The sequence below is a fragment of the Oncorhynchus kisutch genome, linkage group LG4, assembly GCF_002021735.2.
Source record: "Oncorhynchus kisutch isolate 150728-3 linkage group LG4, Okis_V2, whole genome shotgun sequence".
NCBI classification, from domain to species: domain Eukaryota; kingdom Metazoa; phylum Chordata; class Actinopteri; order Salmoniformes; family Salmonidae; genus Oncorhynchus; species Oncorhynchus kisutch.
In genome coordinates, this window is record NC_034177.2 from 26981083 (window position 1) to 27002852 (window position 21770).

The window sequence follows — 21770 nt, forward strand, 5'->3', positions numbered from 1 at the left end:
CATCACTAAGTTTGGCGTAGAAATCAGCCTTCCAATACAGGCAGTATGTCCATGTATCATCTCCAATAAACAGCCTCAACCAGCCTTTGAATTCAGGGTTTGATTCCCACTACTTTCTGTATTTTTGAGAGTACAGTTTAGACTGAGACATGATGAGTTAGCCAGCCAGATGTTTAGCTTATGTCACAGAGAAGCACACACACAGTGGATAAAGTGAGTAAGTGACTGAGGCTGTGTGAATCAAATGCAGTGATTTATTTTTGTGCAGTGATTTATTTTAGACAAAGAACATTTTACATTTACATCCCACCCTGAATGTATAAGCCAGGGCGGGTTCAGCCAGCGGCGGCTTCCCGCATGCGCGATTCATTTTCAGTCTGGACACGGAGGGGTGAACATCTTCTGCTCTGACTGCTGCGCCGCCTGTGAGTGCTTTGGAGGTGGGGGAGGTGGGGGTGGGGCCGTCGAGAAGAGTAAGAAGAAAGTCTCCAATAACACCAGAAAATGTCGCTAGATTTGTTGGTTGTCGATTTTTTTGAAAATGTGTCGCTAGAGGGGTCTGAATACTTGCTAAATATAGTGACGAAGTCGCTAAGTTGGCAACACTGCTGAGAGGGTGTGATATATGGCCAATATACCTCGGCTAAGGGCTGTTCTTAAGCACGACACATTTGAGTTGCAGGACTGATGGCAGGTTGACTTTTAAAAGATGCATCTCTCTTCTTGATCAATTAGACCTAACTGCATTATGAAAATGGCTGAGAGCTCATAGTGAGGATGACTACTGCTCTGGACTGATGTGTGGTGGGCTTTTTTTGCGCTGTAGCAGCAGCAGAGGCATCACCCAAGTGGGTGCTACATGTTAGTCGTGGAGGAGTTTAAAGTCCAGGCTACATAGAGACTGAGCTGAGGACGACATCAGGGCCAGCAAGCCAACCCCATCACCTGGCATCACAGGCTATAGAGGCAGAGGATAACATCAGCTCCAGCAAGCTAACTGTAACACTATCATCTGGCATCAACTGCATCACCTTTATCTGACATCACCATCATCAAACCATCATCTAACACCGTTTAGGAGCCTGAGATCGCTGATCTACTGTTCCAGGATGATTTTTGTGAAGTCAAGCGTTTAAAATGAACGGCCTTCTGGTAAAACTATTAATGATCTTTAACTCTGCACTGTCTAAGCTCAAGTCTCTAATCAACAGATTAAGACACTCAACTGCAACTCAACACACCCCTCTATTTAATCTATCACTTAATCAGTCACCCTGTCAATCTCCATCCCCGCTCACTTCCTATCTACCATCTCCCTCTTCTCAGCCACCATAATTTGCTCTCTCCATCTCTCTCTGTGCCATGGCTGAACCTACTGAACTTGAAGCCTCAGCAGTCTGCCCAATCAGAAACTGAGCCCCATTTATGGCATGTCTCTCTGGTTTATTCCACTAAATACTTAATTTCTCCGATTTGCCGTGCTGTTTGTTATGCCCATCCATGAAAAATGCTAGAATGTTGATGTGTGCTAAGTTACCATGTATGACCAGGGAACTCGGGTTTCATGGATAGTCTGTGTTTTAGTTTCATGGATGGTGTGTGTGTGTGTGTGCTCACATCGTGTGTGTATGTATGTGTGTGTGTGTGTGTGTGTGTGTGTGTGTGTGTGAGGGAGTCAGCGTAATGCATAGTGCGTGTAGCCTGTGTGTGAGGTGTTGCTGCCCCAGCTCCCTCTACTCCCATCCCAGCAGAGATGTCAGCTAGCAGCAGGACATCCTCCCTGCACGGGGCAGGAAGCAGGGGAATGGATGGCGGCGAAGTGATCATTTCATCCTCTCTCACCCTCCCTCCTCAGCCTACAAATATACTGCACTTAACATGGGCCACCATCACACACTCATTCTAACGTAAAATTCAGATCCAACGTAGTTTAACATTGTGGAATGATTGGTAGTTAGTTAGTTTCCTACATTCCTACTTTCCTCCCTTGTTCAGTTTGACAAGGTTTTGTATATCTTATTAGCTGTTTGTCAGTAGCCAGAAGATATCAGGTCTGTGAAGAAAAGGTGGTACTTATGAGTGACAATAAGAATCAGAAGGCCCCAAGTTGTAGTCATGAAAACGGTGGGTTTTAATGTAAACACTACATTCGATTGGTATTCCAGCACGAACATCCCACATGAAAGAACAACCATTCACTAAAAAGGAGTGAGAAAAAAGCAGCACAGAAAAGCATTCACTGGGATAAAAAGCAGGGATAATAAAACAAGGAGGGGAACAAAGGAAAGATAATGCCAAGCTGGTATGCGTAATAATACACAGGATTCTTTAAAAAAATGTAAATCAAGAAAGGAGATAGGGAGGAGAGATACATCTTTCCAAATCTTTGTGTGAAGTGAGAGATGTGCTTTTCTATGAAGACCTGGAAAGTGTTTTGAGTACAATTCCCCAAAAGTAAAAGAAAGAGCTTGAATCTGTACAGCCGTGTGGTCACCCCGCCCAGCAACGGGGCAGGATGTGCTCCAAAGTGGTTCTTCCAAAATAAAAATCAATTATATTATATATATATATATATATAAGTCAGGCTAAGTAAAGACACTGTACTGCATGGAGAACAGGCAAAAATAATCAGTACAGTTCATAAACATGGGTAAGTCAGTTAGAACAGCTCAAGAATGGATCACGGGAACCCTTGCCAACTGTTTTCTTTAAATGGAAAGAGAGAAAGAAATGTTCTGTAGCTACAAAGCACAAGAAATATACTTTAATAATAATACAGAAGCATCATTATCATTGATATTGTAATTATTATCATTGTCCTTTTATTGTTTTTATTGTCATAATCATACTTTTTTGTAGATTTTTTCTTGAATAGTTCTACATTGAAAAGATCCCAAGGATCTACAGATTTCTACCAAGACACACAGCCCAATGACCCTTGACCTTGATCACTGGTCAGCACGGCTGTTGGTTCGCCTCCCTTACTCCCTCCCGTCTCGGCCCTTCCCAGTCCATAAAATGGTTGTCTCTTTATGATGCTGTTGTCTTAGATTTTTTTCTTCTTCGGTTTTTCAATTTTCTTTGACCTTTGTTTTGGATAAAAAATTAAAAATCTCAACATTTTCTATGTGAAGCATTTAACTGTCTCTTTATACAAAGGCTGAAGGGTCGATCATGCTATCTGTGTCAGGAGGAGTGACAGGGACACCACTACCAAGCAAGTGGACTACCCAAAACAAGAAAACCATGGGGGCGCTAGAAAAAAAAATAAGGATGATAAAGTAGAGGAATAAAGTACAAGGTGTGGTGTGTGGTGAGTACAAGGTGTGGTGTGTGGTGAGTACAAGGTGTGTGGTATGTGGTGAGTACAAGGTGTGTGGTATGTGGTGAGAACAAGGTGTGTGGTATGTGGTGAGTACAAGGTGTGTGGTTTGTGGTGAGTACAAGGTGTGGTGTGTGGTGAGTACAAGGTGTGTGGTGAGTACGTGGTGTGTGGTGAATACAAGGTGTGTGGTGAGTGTGGGACAGACGATAAATAAATAAATCAATGGTAATAAAAAAAGTAGAAGTTCCTTACATGATAGTGTTAATAGGTATTCATTACAGTAACAAAGTGTTCCTAGGGCCATCTCCAAACCTGTCATTTTCAGGGGGTTGGCAGCTTTCAGATATCTGATTGGTTTAGAGGCTTGGGGTCACGTGCTGTGACTCACTGCTCCAAAATCCACACAGCCAATGGCAAAGGCCCACCGGAGTGACAGGAAGGGATTGGATAAAACAAAGAAAAAAGATGGGTGCTTCTGTTGATCTCAACGATCAAATAGCTGAACAGAATTTCTAGGATTACCATGACAACCAAGTTCGGTACATAAGAAAGTAAAGAGGACAGGAACACACAAACACATCCGCTTGTTTCAACTGATCTTGACTGTGGTACTCATGACCATCATACCTGTCATAGCCATTGTTAGAGCAAGAAATGTTTTTTAGCATCATTACTACAGTAACGTACTCAGGCAAACGTGTACAGGTCAGCCAATGGACTGAGATTCATGTAATAAATATACATATGATAAACAAAAACATACAAAAATGATAAAAAGAAAGACATTATGTAAAACAAGTGATGGTTGTTTTGTTAAAAACAAAAAGACACAGTTGGGAAGTGGAGAAAACAAACATTAAACAAATTCTCAACTTTGTTCTAAAACTTTAAAAGCTGGGTTTCTATAAGAAATCAGTTCTGTTGGCAGCTCTTTGAAGTCAAACTAAAAACATTATATATATATATTGATATATACGTATGCCTATTTTAAAACAATCATTATTATTATTTACCAAGTTGCATTTTCAATTAGAATCATTTCCAGAGGTGAGGCGAGGGGCGGTCAGGGCTCAGTACAAACCACAGCCTCGCAGGTTGTTGGCGATGATGATGTCAGTGACAGCGTCAAACACCACCTGGATGTTCCCTGTATCTGTGGCACACGTCAGGTGACAGTAGATCTCCTTATTGGGCGAGCGGTTCTTGCTCTCAAATTGTGCTTGGATGTAGGCAGCTGCATCATCATAGGTGTTAGGACCTGTGCAGGGAGGCAGTGCAGAACGTGAAAGAGGGAACAAAGAGGGAGGGAGGAAAAAGAGGACGGAGAGAAAGGCAACAGGAAAGAGGAAGAACTTTCAGGGCCTAAACTAATCCCATTGAATACGTTTTATATTCTCCTATGTAAATGATTAGCTCTATTACAATCACATTCTGGTGTGGTAACCCATGTGACTTCAGTTAACATGAGGATACAGTCACAATGGCTTGGCTGTGTGTGTCAGATGTGGAAGGCAGAATAATGTGTCCCTGTGGGCAGCCGGGAAAGGAAATGGTGTCTCTGACTGTCTGTCTGTGCCTAAGCGTACAGAGATGGGGACAGCTCTCACTGGTCATCCTTTCTCCATGACTGCTCAAGCGTGGCTGTGATTTTATTCTCTCTTGGGCTATCGTTGACCATCTCCCCTTGTCAGAGAGGGGAGGGAGGAGAGGCTGAAGAAATTTGGCTTGTCACCAAAAGCACTCACAAACTTCTACAGATGCACAAACGAGAGCATCCTATCCTGTCGGGCTGTATCCCCGCCTGGTACGGCAACTGCTCCGCCCACAACCGTAAGGCTCTCCAGAGGGTAGTGAGGTCTGCACAACGCATCACCGGGGGCAAACTACCTGCCCTCCAGGACACCTATACCACCTGATGTCACAGGAAGGCCATAAAGATCATCAAGGACAACAACCACCCGAGCCATTGCCTGTTCACCCCGCTATCATCCAGAAGGCGAGGTCAGTATAGGTGCATCAATGCAGGGACCGAGAGACTGAAAAACAGCTTCTATCTCAAGGCCATCAGACTGTTAAACAGCCACCACTAACATTGAGTGGCTGCTGCCAACACACTGACTCAACTCCAGCCACTTTAATAATGGGAATTGATGTCAAATATACCACTAGCCACTTTAAACAATGCTACTTAATATAATGTTTACATACCCTACATTATTCATCTCATATGTATATGTATATACTGTACTCTAGATCATCTACTGCATCTTTATGTAATACATGTATCACTAGCCACTTTAAACTATGCCACTTTGTTTACATACCCTACATTACTCATCTCATATGTATATACTGTACTCGATACCATCTACTGCATCTTGCCTATGCCGTTCTGTACCATCACTCATTCATATATTTATGTACATATTCTTTATCCCTTTACACTTGTGTGTATAAGGTAGTAGTTTTGGAATTGTTAGGTTAGATTACTCGTTGGTTATTACTGCATTGTCGGAACTAGAAGCACAAGCATTTCGCTACACTCGCATTAACATCTTCTAACCATGTGTATGTGACAAATACATTTGATTTAATTTGATTTTGAGATACTAAATACAGTATTTGTAATCCCCTCAGTTGTATGTACCACAATGTCAACTCACTTCAACATCACATGGTCAAGAACTAAGTGGATTTTGCAGACTAAAGAGCAGGCTTTCAGCTAGCAAATATGTTTTGGCCAATTCTGACATTTACAAAGGTACAACATCTTACCTGTATACTCAGGGAAACAGATACTCAAGGCAGATTTCTTGATCTTTTCAGCAAATAGATCTTTCTTGTTGAGGAAGAGAATGATGGAAGTGTCAATGAAGAATTTGTTGTTACAGATGGAATCGAACAGCATAAGAGACTCGTGCATGCGATTCTGCAGTGGAGAGAAAAGGAGGATAGAAGCAGAGGGAGGAGGAAGAGAGAGCAAGGATGAAGAAGAGAGGGAGGGAGAGAGAAACAGAGAACGTGGAAAGGTTAGCCTCAGAGCAATAAAAACCAAGCAGGAATAGTTGAACCAAGCTTCATGACTTGAGGACAGTAAGCCGACAGTAGAGAGAGTGAGCATCGCAAAGCACCCGGATAGAGACTGCTACGTAGGAGAAGAAAGGGTCTATCATGTGACTGAGTTGAACCAATCAGAATAATTGAGCTCTGCGATAAAGAACATGGAATAGTTAGAATCAGAATGAGGCATCATGAGAGGCAGCTGGCAGCTGCTGCTTTGGTCAGTGGATGTGTGTCTGACAATGATCCTTTTGACAGACAGGGGGCAGGGGAGAGAAAGAGACCAGACAACTTATCCATTCACTGCCATTCTTATCAAGAGTCATACAGAGAGAGAGAAAGGAAGAGGATGGAGAGAAATAGTTAAATATTGTGTTTCTGTAAGTGTGCATGGTGTGTTACTGTGTGAGGCATTGTGTGTTACTGTGTTAGTGTAAAGTGTGTGTTACTGTGTGAGTGTGCTGTGCAAAGGACAGTAGTTCAGTAGCATTCCCATTGGACAAGAGAAAACAGAGAGCGAGAGAGTTTTTAAAATAATTTATTTCACTTCTGTTAATTATCTATTTCACTTGCTTTGGCAATGTAAGCATACATTTCCCAAGCCAATAAAGCACTTTGGATCGAATAGAAAGAAATAAAAGAAAGGAGAGAGACAGACAGAGACAGATAGACAGGAAGAGCAAAACATTCACTGCACAGTGCATACACAAACTTGATCAGAGTGAGAGAGAGAGAGAGAGAGAGAGAGAGAGAGAGAGAGCGAGTGAGAGGGGGAGGGAGGGTCAGACACAGTTTCATGGGCTGCTTCATTATTTCCTTCATATAAACACAGCCTTCAATAAATAATCACAACAACGAAAGAAGCGAATGAGCAAACAACAATAATTACAGCAGTGAGACACAAACAACACCTACTAGAGAACAGGTACTTCAATCATACCATGACGTACTGTACTGTCAGCATCCTAGTGCTGCTTGTGTGGGGTGTAAATTAAATTTCTTCATGGGGGTTGTGGTAAGCTCCAGAGAATAGTTTCCAATGTATTCCTCCCATGCTGATGCAGAGGCAGTCTTTGTGTAACACAAGGTGAAATGCATTCGGGGAAAGTCGAAGGAGGATTTAAGAATTCTGCTTTTCAAAGTTCTATTGTGCCGACTGTTTTATTATTTATGGCTGCAGTCAAAATACTGCTATGTTTTGCCTGCTGTGATAGGGAGCTTGTGTGTGTGTGTGTGTGTGTGTGTGTGTGTGTGTGTGAGAGAGGATTGGGACTCACAAACTGGGGACTCGGAGAGGCTGACACCCAATCAACTGTACTACAGCTATGTACCTGCGGTACATGAACTATCTCAGCCTTCACCAAGGTTGATCTCTATTACATCAGGGGAATCCACTGCTGTACATGATATTCACTACTATTTCTCTCTCAGTACCCACTAGACCTGAGATCCAGTTTAATCAGGGCAACATATTGTACCTCCCATCTGTTTCTCTCCAGCAGACAGACACACTTACAAATCTGTCTCTTTACCTTGGCCCTAAGACTTCATTATCCATCAGTCTCACTACTGTGGACATAAACTCTATTACCCAGCGTTCTCTCTGCCCTGGACATAGGCTTTATTTGCCATCACTCAGGTTTAAGGCAATGCTATAAGATGAGCAGAGAGACAGACTGTCTGGGTGTGTGCTCTGGGACATACACATGCCCTCCAGAATCTGAATCTGATGGCTTCTGTCTTAGTTTAGTCTCTGGTAAAGAAGAGATTATAACTCCAGCTGGGAATCTGAGAGCTTGCTGACAGCGCAGCACGGACATGCTTCTTATCAATGAGTACGGTTACATCTACACAATAATTCCATTATCGTGGATAGTCAGATTCATATAATAGTTTGATTAAAACGTTTAAATGCTTTGCAAGAAGAACGATTTCCCTAATAAACCTGTTTACATGAACACATCTGAAATCAGGCTGCCTGATGGCACTCTGATAAATGTAGAAAACCGCCAATCAAAATAAACATTCTACCACAGTGACCATGTCATTTTTGGGAAACATATTTTATTCTGATTTCAGTCATAAAAAAAGTTTGCATATGAAAACTACTTAAGGCGCTTACATTCAGTTGTTCCGCTCACTTCATTCGCGGAAGAGGGAGGCTCGCTTGGCAGGTGCTAGAACATGCACAGATCAAATACACAGCTGGAGCGCCGATTAAGATGTTTACATGTCCTAATAATTCAAAAGATTGCTCAGAAAACCAGATGTTTTAATCAGCATATGCCTACTTTGATTTTGACCTGACACCGATTAAGATTAGCAGAGTAAGGTGTTTACATGACTATTGCATAATCTGCCTACTGCCATAATCAGTTTAATATCTAATTATTACTGTGCATGTAAACATACTCAATGACTGTATATATGAATGGACAAGGCCATTGATCATGTGACACCATTATTTAAGATATAGATATAACACAAGATATAACATGCGTAGTTTGAGCAACTCCAGGAAGTGGCATTGCAGGATAGCTCAGTGTTGCCCCCTCTCACTGAGTAACTCCAGTAGAAGGTCGACCGGGGTACTGCAGGCTGCAATTAGCAACTAAATTATACTTATAACTTGTTCTGTGTGCGATTCTAAAATAATCGGTTTAAGGACATACATCTGGTGTATTAGAAGCAATTATTGGTACCAAGATTATCTTAAAAAATATGTTTCTTTACATGAAGATTCACCACAAGTACCACAGTAGGCCTTGAACTTCTGTGGCTTCAATGAGAGGTGGCAGTCATTCTCCCCTGCTTCTTATTGTTCATAAAATGTAAAATGTAGCACATGAACACTGTCTCAACAGATTTGGCACAGAATGAGAACTTGTCTGCTCATGACAATTTAGAGTTAATGTCCTGTTGTGGAGAACTAACTGGCCTGAAGGTTGGCACAAGCCTTTGCCTCCCGTATCCTGTGCATCTACCGAAGCAACACACAGTATCTTACTGCAATGACATTTTGGTGTACAGCAGTACAGTCAACAAATCTTTTACACAGCCCCTAGAATCACTGCAGTGACTAGAGTATCAGAGTCATCTAACACACGAGGCTGCACCTACCAGCTAAGGCAGGCGTGGTGCTAAGAACGATCATCATGGTAACATCTTCCTTACCCCCACTCACCTGGCACCTACATGGGTGTGATGCTGTGAGGCAGACAAATTAGTACTTTCTAAGAGATGGCGATTCCTACAGCCATGACAAGAAACGAGTACAGGTTTTTGTACAGCTAAACGAGGAGGGTGGTATCAGACCACCCCCCGATTTAGGAAGCGGCATATTATTTGGCAAGAAACCAAGAAGTTTTGACCCTTCTTAGAGTGGTTTGGCATTATTTGGCAGAAGAACAGGGAGGGTGTTGTGACATTTGGTGTCCTCCCTGAGGGTCTGTGTAATGGGGAATGGAACAGCTGTTTTCTGGATAATTATTCCACAGATACCTAATCCTCTTACAGTATACCACAAACAGATACTACTTTATCTGCTCTAACACACACAGAAACTTCCTGCTCCTTAGCCTATTCACTCTCCCATTAAATATGGCATTGGCACCAGTAAGATAAAATAGCTACTGACATAGCCAGGCCAATCACCATAAGGTAAACAACTCCCAAGTGCTTGATTGAGACTGCTGAGGCACCTAAACTGCAACAGGAAATGATAGACTAAATATGACAGTTGAATATTTCTACATCTCAACTATTAGCTCTAACTCAACTTCAGGCAGTGACTATGTTGATTGTCACACCTGCCAATTTGCATTATAAATGGTCTCCATTTCTTACCCAATTACACTGTTTAGTAAAAATGTACCCTTCAGTAAGGCGACTACAGTGTAAATTAAATATTTGGTTGTACTTTCAAACCTTACACATTTCAAACCCAATCATTGAATCTCACAAAACTTCTAGTGACAACAAAAAAAATCCTTCCAAGACTAAAATCTCAGAACCTACATGACATATAAGCAGAACAGAAGAAAAAAATCCACCCAAAAATTCACATTATTTATACAGTACCATCTTCCATTAGCCGCAAACAAATCCCCAACTCATCAACTCCAATTCCAACTTAAGTGTTTCACAAAACCGTCCAGGCACAAATTCCTTTCATATCAGATGACTATTACTCAATAAGCAAAATGCCAAATTACAATAGATACTTTGTTGGTAAAGATGAGCAGTTTTCCTTGTAACCTGTAGATGATAGTTTATCTCTGGTGGTGACCCAATGCCACTTACACACGGTTACACAACAGCAATTACTGCCTTAGTGTTTTAGTAAAACAGCATATCTTCTGAAATAACCTACTGCTAACATGACTTTGCTACTAATGTATCAAATGCATGTCTATAATATCTGCATTCTTTCTTCGGAAATGTGGTTCACCATGGATGTCCAGATTGTCTTGAACAGTTTTGCAGGTGAGTGATTGTCAAAATGTATATTCTTTATGACACTAAACTAATTGTTCCAGTCAAGGATTATCTCTCTTTCCTGTATTCACTTCGACTGATGATGTTCAATGCCTGAGGCACAAAATACAGCTGTCTCTCTTTATACAACAGAATTAAAATGTCTTAATATTTAACAAATCTAAAAGGTGAATTAATTTGATATGTGGGTGAGGGAAAAGTGGAGGAGAAGGGTCAATCCAGGGACACATTGGGTCTATCCTCTGGGTTAATACAGGCCACAACCACGCAGGTTGTTGGCGATGATGACGTCGGTGACAGCGTCAAACACAAACTGGATGTTGTTGGTGTCGGTGGCACAGGTGACGTGGGCATACACTTCCTTGTGGAGGGACTTGTTCCTGCTCTCGTACTGAGACTGAATGTGGCCCACTGCCTCTATGAAGGTGTCCGCGCCTGCAGAAAGGTTTGAAAGAGGAAATGGAGAAAATATATTTACAGGACCAGAGAGAGGCAGGATGTGGAAAGAAGGTGGGGTGAATAAAATAAAATAGAAAGAGGAAAATAAAGTGGAAGAAAAGCAGACAAAACAAAAGGAGGATATGAGGACAAGAAAAACTGAAGAATGGATTAAAAAAAATATATAGTTTTTTCAAATATTTCACACCTAATGTAAAACCAAATGTCTTTCTAAGTGGCTGGATTATCGTGTAACTGCGGAGGGAGGCCTTGGTTTACACAGAGAGTACAGCAGGCCAGACAGACTCCTTGGCTGCTCTGCACTATAAGCCCTAAGATGATAACATGGAGTTATGCCAGGTAAGGGATGAGTAACTTCTGATTCCAAATGCTAATCATCCCTCTTCAAGCCTTTCTACACATTATCCCTCCCTCCCACACTAGCCCTTCTTCTATTTGTCCCTCCTGCTGCTACTACATCCCTCTCTTTTCTCCTAGCTCAGCAGCCTCCACTCTTCATCAATTACCTGTGTACTCCGAGAAGCAGATACTAAGGGGAGATTTCTTAATTTTCTGCTCGAATATGTCCTTCTTGTTGAGAAATAGAATGATGGAGGTGTCTGTGAACCATTTGTTGTTACAGATGCTGTCGAACAGCTTCATAGACTCATGCATGCGGTTCTGTGGGTAGAGAAAACAACATGTCAGTCAGTCTGCTGTGTGGCTCTCTTTCTAACTATGTCTCACACACACACACACACACACACAGACACACACACACACACAATAAGAGAAGAATCAAGTGAAGACAGGAAACTACAAAGCAGAACAGAAACGAAACTGTAGATGCCCTTTCCAGGAGTTTCCCGTAAGAGCCCAGAACATTCTAAAATACAGTGTCTACATTATTTCATTATCATTATCCTGTTTGCCACAGTGTCATGGTAATATGTTAAGTATGACAAGTACGCAGCATCCTGGGAGGTTAGCCAAGTTCATGCACAATGTTATTAGGTAGGTCGTTCCACGAAAATAGTGCCTTTTGTGTCCCTTTAATATTTTAAGTAGAAATAGTGCACCAATATTGAATTTTAAAAGCCTATATATATATTAAATTAAGTGCCCTTTTAATGTAGACCACATGGAGAATTCAATAAATCGGATTTTTTAAATAGGAATAAAGGCTTGCCAAAGTGCCAAAATGTAACATCTTCACATGTCCCTCCGTCAACACTGTGTCACTTCTAAGATTTTAACCCACTTCATCCTAAAATAAGTCACCATCACCCTACTTATTGTGTTGCTTTGATGAAAGATGATAATTTATTTAATCTGATTAGTGATTATTTTATGTCTGTCCCTCATTTTGAGGCCAACCCTTTTATGTGAACTGAACTTTCGTTTTAATATGGTGAAACTATTCCTTTTAAAATATATTATTTTAAAGAAACACTGAACATCTAATAGTCAAATCATAGTTTAAAAGCAGGTGAGCTGGTTCTACTCTTTTTGGCAATTTTCAGGTGTTTTGTGGTGGAAAACTGAGCCGGTCAAGCATAACAGGTCAACCCTGATACCCATAGATAGACAGCATAGACACGTTTTTACAAATAAAACATTTTGTGAAGCTTGCATTCAAGTAAATTAAGTGAAATCAAAAGTTTGTTTTGATCAAGTTATACTTCTCAAAAGACACAGAATTGGTGGAACGACCCAGGTAGCCTAAGTCTAGGACAAACCCTGTATGCTTCTCTCTAGAACAGAGATGGGAAGGCATGCAAATACATTTCTAGGTATTTTATGTTATTTAAAAATTGTGTTTGCCTGTTTAAATGTTAATTCAGAGTTGAAAGCAGACACTCTCTCTGATGTGAGTGAATTGTTGCCTTGTTCTCAATCACAATGGAAAAGACAGAGAACACAGTCATGACACCTCCTTCACAGCCAATCACAATCCACTTAGAGCACCAGAGAGGGCTCGCACAGCCAATCAGATCAAGAGCAGAGGAAAGCCCTGAGGCAGCCAATCAGATTAAATAGAGCAGAGGGAATCACTGAGCCAATTACAGAACAACCCAAAAGAGTACATAAGATAAGTCAGAGACTGGAGTTCTTGTAGAAAATATAAGAGAACGAAAGAGAGGAAATAAGAACACTAATAACCATAATTAAACATGTATCTCATGAGGTGAATCAGCATCTGATGAGTAAAACTTTGAGAACAAGGCAACACATACATAAACCAGTGTCATATATAAATTTTTACAGACACTCTTATCCAGAGCAACCTACAGGAGCAATTAGAGTTAAGTACCTTGCTCAAGGGCACATCCACAGATGCGTCACCTAGTCAGCTCAGGGATTCTAACCAGTGACCTTTCCGTTACTGGCACAACGCTCTTAACAGTTAGGCTACCTGCCCATATACATACAATCATATCCTCACAGTGAAAATCCCAGGTAAACACACACACATGCTGAACACACACACATAATTACATCACAACCAAAAGGAGTGCTGCTTTCAACTCTTTCCAGATGATTTTGGATTATTTGTCCTTGTGAAAGGTTTCATACCTGTGCATATGTTTGGTGGGAGGACCGTCTGTGGAACCAGGTGGGTTTTTAGCATTTGCCGATTGGTTAGAGAGGACAGCCGATGGCGAGAGATGACAGGAGAGGAGCTGAGACGAGAAGACGTTGAAGGAGAGACGAGAGCTGCTGGGGGGTTGGGGGAGCGCAGTGGAACAGAGATGGACATGCACGAGAGCCCAAATCAACTCATCTCCCCCCTCTCAAACACAGCGCATGTATGCACAAACAAAAACGCACGCATAGTCATGTGCACGCATGCTTGCACACGCGCCCCCCAACGGTGAATGGAAAAAATTGTAGAGCAGGCAGGAAGAACCCAAACCAAACCTCGCAGTCAAATTAATGGACAGAATTGCTGTAGAAAATCTGCACTGCTGTGCACATCTTTGAGGGTGTGCCAGTACTTGCATGAAGAGGAAAAACAGGAAAAGACAGCCAGAGAGCGAGAGATAAATGCAATTTTTTTTGTTGAAGTAGTGTGTGTGTGTGTGTGTGTGTGTGTGTGTGTGTGCAGTCGCACACGCGTGTGGGCCTGTGCATATGAGTCCAGGAGTAAACAAATATGACTTTGATTTAGGAGTCTGTCAATCTGTCAGAGGCATAGTTCAATAGAGACTGTCAGACGCATAGTTCATATTTCAATAGAGCCTTCCTTTTTTGGTTTATCATGTCTGTAAATCTACTCTGATATGTTTAGTTGTGTTTTCAAATAGGATTATCCTGACCTCGATATATTAATATTTAAAAAATGAACCCATAAACGCACCTTCTCCTCTCCTGACTACATTTGTTGCCATAAATATAGAATGAATACATGGACATCCCCATTCCAGTCAATCATGACATAATGGGTGGACTGGCGGCCAGTGCCAGTGTACCGATAGCAGCAAAGCAGGAAGTAAAATATGAGCTGAAATATGTGCTGCGATTTCTTAATTCAACTCAACTGACATTACAAAAAGACATTAAATTGTATGAGCCACATCAGTTAACATTTGAAAGAACATTGCATCGCAATACCAGGCAGCCATTGCAAGTGTACCCATGAGTTTACCTGTGAAATCAATAATGTTTATCTGCAGACAGTGGTTACTGCATGCTGTGCCCACAACATGCCGCGCCCACTGCTAGCGCTGTCTCTGGCCCACACTCCAGCACAGTAGGTGGTGGTAATGCACCAACCGCCCAAAAAAAACACAGAAGAAGAAGGAGGCTTCTAGCTAGCTAGGGGACACGGGTATGCCGTGTCTTTCACCCCGCCTGCAGAGCACTGCTTTCTGCAGTTCTGTTAACGTTACTGATAGGAAGGTAACGTTAGCTAGCTAGCTAGCGTAACCAACCCAACTCTCGCATGGCACTACCCTAGTCTCAATCAATGGCAGTGGGCACGTGGTGGGCGTGGCATGTAGTTAATTTTTTTAAATGTACCTTTATTTAACCAGGTAGGCTAGTTGAGAACAAGTTCTCATTTACAACTGCGACCTGGCCAAGATAAAGCATCGCAGTGCGACACATACAACAACACAGAGTTACACATGGAGTAAACAAACATATAGTCAATAATACATTTGAAAAAGTCTATATACAGTGTGTGCAAATGAGGTAGGATAAAGGAGGTAAGGAAATAAATAGGCCATAGTGGCAAAATAATTACAATATAGCAATTAAACACTGGAATGGTAGATGTGCAGAAGATGAATGTGCAAGTAGAGATACTGGGGTGCAAAGGAGCAAAATAAATATATAACAGTATGGGGATGAGGTAGTTGGATGGCCTATTTATAGATGGGCTATGTACAGGTGCAGTGATCTGTGAGCTGCTCTGACAGCTGGTGCTTAAAGTTAGTGAGGGAGTCTCCAACTTCAGTGATTTTTGCAGTTCGTTCCAGTCATTGGCAGCAGAGAACTGGAAGGAAAGGCAGCCAAAGAAGGAATTGGCTTTGGGGGTGGCCAGTGAAATATACCTGCTGGGGCGTGTGCTACGGTGGGTGCTGCTATGGTGATCAGTGAGCTGAGATAAGGCAGGGCTTTACCTAGCAAAGACTTATAGATGACCTGGAGCCAGTGGGTTTGGCGACGAATATGAAGCGAGGGCCAGCCAGCGAGAGCATACAGGTCGCAGTGGTGGTTAGTATATGGGGCTTTGGTGACAAAATGGATGGCACAGTGATAGACTGCATCCAATTTGCTGAGTAGAGTGTTGGAGGCAATTTTGTCAAGGATCGGTAGGATAGTCAGTTTTACGAGAGTATGTTTGGCAGCATGAGTAAAGGATGCTTTGTTGCGAAATAGGATGCAGATTCTAGACTTAATTTTGGATTGGAGATGTTTAATATGAGTCTGGAAGGAGAGTTTACAGTCTAACCAGACACCTTGGTATTTGTAGTTGTCCACATATTCTAAGTCAGAACCATCCAGAGTAGTGATGCTGGACGGGCGGGCAGGTGTGGGCAGCGATTGGTTGAAGAACATGCATTTAGTTTTACTTGCATTTAAGAGCAGTTGGAGGCCACGGAAGGAGAGTTGTATGGCATTGAAGCTGGTCTGGAGGTAAGTTAACACAGTGTCCAGAGAAGGGCCAGAGGTATACAGAATGGTGTCGTCTGCATAGAGGTGGATCAGAGAATCACCAGCAGCAAGAGCAACATCGAGCCGGCCCGAGAATTGTACCCTGTGGTAACCCCATAGAGACTGCCAGAGGTCCGGACAACAGGTCCTCTGATTTGACACGGCAGTCCGACCGCAGATAGACCCTACTCAGTCAAATTGCCAGGGTTAGAAGTTCCAAGCCTGTTCTAGTCATTCTATTTCTATTTCTATTTCTATGCTGCTGCTTCATTCCAGGGGGAGTTGCCTAGGCAACCCAAGACTCATTTTCTTGTTTCAGCGAGGAGGAACAATTTCATCATCTTGAAAAGAGTCCATGTTACGACAGAGACGTACTCAAACGCAGGAATGCCCGGCCCTCCAGTCTTCAGTCAGCCCTTTGTTCCATACACACACAGCAAAAATGTTTTTTACAGTTATGACGGTTTATTTTATTTTCATGACGTTCTACACCATAACCGTCGGTTACAAGGTTATACGGTTATGCCAACCCTAGCACAAACACCAGCTGATACAACTAGAGGTTATGGTAAAGGACTGGGTGGAACCAGATGGGAAGTGTGACTGCTGTGTTTGCATGGAGAGAAATAAAGTAGCCTAACTGTGTGGTCTAATTTATAATGTTATGTTATGGACAGCACCTCACATATTTTACGTATCAAAAAATGTAAATTCAAAATGAATCTACACTTACATGTAAATCGTCATAAGCTACTGTACATTTTCAATGCGTTTCATAGCAGAGCTAGCTAAACCTGTTTATAGTACAGGAAGGAGGATCCACGGATAAAAGGCATGGTAATTGTGAACCCTAACCTCAACATGAGTAGCAGGAAACCAGGGATGTGTACAGTACAAAGCCCCTGCTGTTCATTATGTTGATGTCTTCAACGAAGGAAACATATATGACTAATATGCTGCACTACAGAGTGCTGTACAGAGATATGGACACAATTAATTAATGGTGTGTTTGCGTGTGACTTACCGTGGTCTCATCTTCATGCAGGACCTGGTCATACCCACTCAGTGCCACACAGAAGATAATGGCTGTCACGTCCTCAAAGCAGTGGATCCATTTCTTCCTCTCCGACCTCTGACCTCCCACATCAAAGAGCCTACAGAACACACACACCATACGTTACACGCTCACAGAAAAACACATTTTTATTTACAATACTAGGCCTACCCCAGCCAAACCCGGGCAACATTGGGCGCCGCCCTATGGGACTCCCAATCGTGGCCAGATGTGATACAGCCCTGATTCGAACCAGGGACTGCAGTGACACCTCTTGCATTGAGATGCAGTGTCTTAGACCGCTGCACCACTTGGGAGCCCAATTTTGAGCCCCTCCCTACATCTGAAGAAACTTGGGGTTTCAAAGTGTTTGCAGTCCTACTACTTATTTTCTTTGCACTATTCGAGGTCTACAACACTACATCTTTTTAGTTATATATGACCAGTTGTCATTTTCTGCAAATAAATGCTCTAAAAGACAATATTGTTATTTGGAATTTGGGAGAAATGTTGTCAGTAGTTTAAGGAATAAAACAAAATGTTAATTTTACCCAAACTCATACCTATAAATAGTAAAACCAGATAAACTGATAATTTTGCAGTGGTCTCAATGTTTTCCAGAGCTGTATATACAGTATTTAAGGTCAGGACAACCTCGAGCTGCTGGGGTAACTGGAAAAAGTCCTGGACCACTAAACTAAAACAGTCTTTCTTCAGTACCGGAACATTATGTTAGCGTTAGTAAAAAGCCTGTCAGAGAGACAGTCTTAGGATCAGGAATGAATGGAACACTACAACCTCGACAGCCCTGCAGCCTCTCTCTGCACACCACTGATTTAAACATATTATATTTACACGTTATTTTCATCCTGTCTTTTATGTTCTCAATCAGCTGACTAAGTGAGGTGAAGGAGATAAACAAAGAGCTGCTTTGTGCTAGCACTTAGTAGGCAGTCAGGCAGGCAACTGTGAGGAACAGAGGAAAAATACAAGCTCTCTGTTTTGTGACAGACATTTTTTTTTATAGTAACATGATCGTGTTACACCAAGCTAAACAAGGTAAATTGCAGATGTAATTCTTTTTTTTTTTTTTACACAACCCACTTTTTTTTTATTGTACACCAGATAATACTGAATGATTTAAACTTGAATGTATCTCCAGATTTGGCAGTTCTAGAGTAATTAACTAGAGCATAGAATTAAAATGTAGATTCAGTCACAGCTTCTTTTCTCCCAGCGCACTGTACTGATCCAGGTGCTAATTTATTTATAAAAAATAACATTTTAATTCCCATGGTACAATAATGGAAAAACCTATTAACCTAGGGTAGAATCCATGAATGTACAGTTGAAGTCAGAAGTTTACATACACCTTAGCCAAATACATTTGAACTCGGTTATTCACAATTCCTGACATTTAATCCTAGTAAAAATTCTCTGTCTTAGATCGGTTAGGATCACCACTTTATTTTAAGAATGTAAAATGTCAGAATAATAGTAGAGAGAATGATTTATTCCAGCTTTTATTTATTTCATCACATTCCCAGTGGGTCAGAAGTTTACATACACTCAATTAGTCAAGCAGTCGAGCCGGCTGAGACGTGGGAGCCTGACAAGGCTTGAGAACCTGTCGAGCCAGCTGAGGAATGGAATCCTGACGAGCTAGCTGAGGCATCCCCGGTAGCTTCGGCAATGGAAGCCTGACTAGCCAACCGAAGCTTGAGAACCTGTCGACCAGAGGCTGGTGTTTTATGGGTACTATTTAATGAAGCTGCCAGTTGAGGACTTGTGAGGCATCTGTTTCTCAAACTTGACACTCTAATGTACTTGTCCTCTTGCTCAGTTGTGCACCGGGGCCTCTCACTCCTCTTTCTATTATGGTTAGATCCAGTTTGCGCTGTTCTGTGAAGGGAGTAGTACAAAGCGTTGTACGAGATCTTCAGTTTCTTGGAAATTTCTCGTATGGAATAGCCTTCATTTCTCAGAACAAGAATAGACTGATGAGTTTCAGAAGAAAGTTCTTTGTGTTCTAGCCATTTTGAGCCTGTAAATCAAACCCACAAGTGCTGATGCTCCAGATACTCAGCTAGTCTAAAGAAGGCCAGTTTTATTGCTTCTTTAATCAGGACAACAGTTTCAGCTGTGCTAACATAATTGCAAAATTATTTTCTAATGATCAATTAGCCTTTTAAAACTATAAACTTGGATTAGCTAACACAACGTGCCATTGGAACACAGGAGTGATGGTTGCTGATAATGGGAATGGGAATGTAGATATTCCATAAAAAATCTGTCATTTCTAGCTATAATAGTGATTTACAACATAAACCATGTCTACACTGTATTTCTTTTCAATTTGATGTTATTTTAATGGACAAAAAAAAAGCTTTTCTTTAAAAAAAAAAGGACATTTCTAAGTGACCCAAACTTTTGAACGGTAGTGTATGTATTTTTTTCTTTGCTAAGAAAACATGGGTGGCCAAATAAAATCCCCCATGGGCCACCAGTTGGGGAAACCTGCAGAAGAATATTTGAGAAGGAAGAGGAGCACTGAGCTAGTGTCTCACCTGAAGTGCAGGTTCTTGAAGACAAAGTGAGTTTCTACGATGCCAGTGGTCTTGACTCGGGTTCTGAGAATGTCCTGCTCTGTGGGCTGGTAGTCAGGAGCACCGATCCGGTCTAAACTGTCTAGGTAGCTGGGGAGAGAGATAGAGATGCCAGTTAGGATCAATGCATTGGACTCGGTTTTCAACCCTAAGCTCTGTGGACTGAGACAGGGGGTCTGAACTCTGTTCTTCTGGGGCCACAAGTGCACAATGGTTTCATTCACCACAGAATTTAATTAATTTACTTAAATCATTGATTGGAGAAGGAGTAGTCTGCCCTGCTCCCCTGAGCCTGGATGAGGGACTGGCAAAAAGCTTATAGCCTAATGACAACCTGGCATTGGAATCTGAAGAGCTGGAGCAGTGCACTACAGTTACGAGGGCCATCGTGGACATTTTGGATAGGAAATGTCGAAGACTATGCTACATTTGAGCTATGGGCCCACATCAGCTAGAGTAGCTGGGATTGCTTAGGACTGGGTGCAAACCTGCTGCTCCACATGCAGGAGAGGTAACAATCAAGAGAGGGAAAATAGACAATGATGACATCCATCTTGTTAGGGGTCAACAAAACATTACAGTAAGTACCTCATGATGTTTCTCACACAAATGCACGCACACACACGGAGACACATTTTTTTTACAAACATTTTCTATTTTCATTTTCTAATCACATAGGGATAATAACAAAACAATAACAATTCACAGAGTGCCTCACGTTGTTTCTCTCGCACACTCTCACTCACACTCTCACTCACTCACTCACTCACTCACTCACTCACTCACTCACTCACTCACTCACTCAAATAGAAACATATTCTCTCCCGCCATCTGTGTTTATGTGTAATGGTGTCATTCACTGATCTGAGTCCAGTTGAGAGCCGTGGGGCTTCGCTTGACAGCTGCAGTATTCAGCAGCAGTGTGTGAACATTCCAACCTGGCCACAGCCTGGTGACACAACCAACTGAGGGGGGCATTTACACTGCATATAACGCAACCATAAGTTGCATGGAACCACAGTGCAGTATGTTGCTGAATGGTTTTGAATGTATGCACACGTGAAATGAGTGATAAATGAGTGATAAATGATTAACAAGTCGATGTCCAGCGGTAGATGTGCTGCATCCGTTGCCAAGCTCTCAGTTCGGGTGGCAGGGTGCCAAGCACTAATGCAGCTCATTAACAGTAGTGCCTAAATACCTGGGCTGTGTCCACACTGTCTGCCTGTCTGTCCATGATATAGGGAGGAGGGCAGAGAGGATGACGCAGAGAGAAAAATAGGAAGAGGCCCGAGGTCAGGGAGATAGAGGAAGAGCAGTGGGGGAGACCTGTGATGTAACTGCTGGAGCTAGAATGAGATATGACATCTGTACAAAGTGTGTCCATAACTCACACTGACATGGTCATTTTAACCCAGATGGAACCACTCCAGAGAGTGGATTCACCCTGCCCTGCCATTACAGGCCAGCCAATCTGCTCAGAGAGATGTAGTAAACCTCAATGTCTCCAGGGGGCGACAATAAGACAACTGGGGTTATAGTCATTACTGCCGATGAATGTTTAATTCTGGCCAAATCATCCACATAGGGCTGGACGATATGGTCAAAATATCACATCACTGTATTT

At 42.0% G+C, this 21770-nt stretch overlaps 1 protein-coding gene across 2 annotated transcripts in view; it reads right to left on the reverse strand.

Moving 5' to 3' along the window:
* Nucleotides 1–2107: 2107 nt before the first annotated feature.
* Nucleotides 2108–21770, reverse strand: part of LOC109889322 (guanine nucleotide-binding protein G(o) subunit alpha) — a 157746-nt gene continuing 138083 nt past the window's right edge. The window contains exons 5-8 of one of the 2 annotated variants that reach the window (XM_031822732.1): nucleotides 20105–20233; nucleotides 17508–17637; nucleotides 6101–6254; nucleotides 2108–4583 (exon numbers count right to left, since the gene is read on the reverse strand). In XM_031822732.1, the coding sequence (XP_031678592.1) occupies nucleotides 4396–4583; nucleotides 6101–6254; nucleotides 17508–17637; nucleotides 20105–20233 (601 nt within the window). In that variant the 3' untranslated portion in view covers nucleotides 2108–4395. Of the gene's footprint in view, nucleotides 4584–6100; nucleotides 6255–6907; nucleotides 11318–11847; nucleotides 12002–17507; nucleotides 17638–20104; nucleotides 20234–21770 lie in introns of those variants that run through there. The other variant, XM_020480678.2, reaches the window with a different exon arrangement.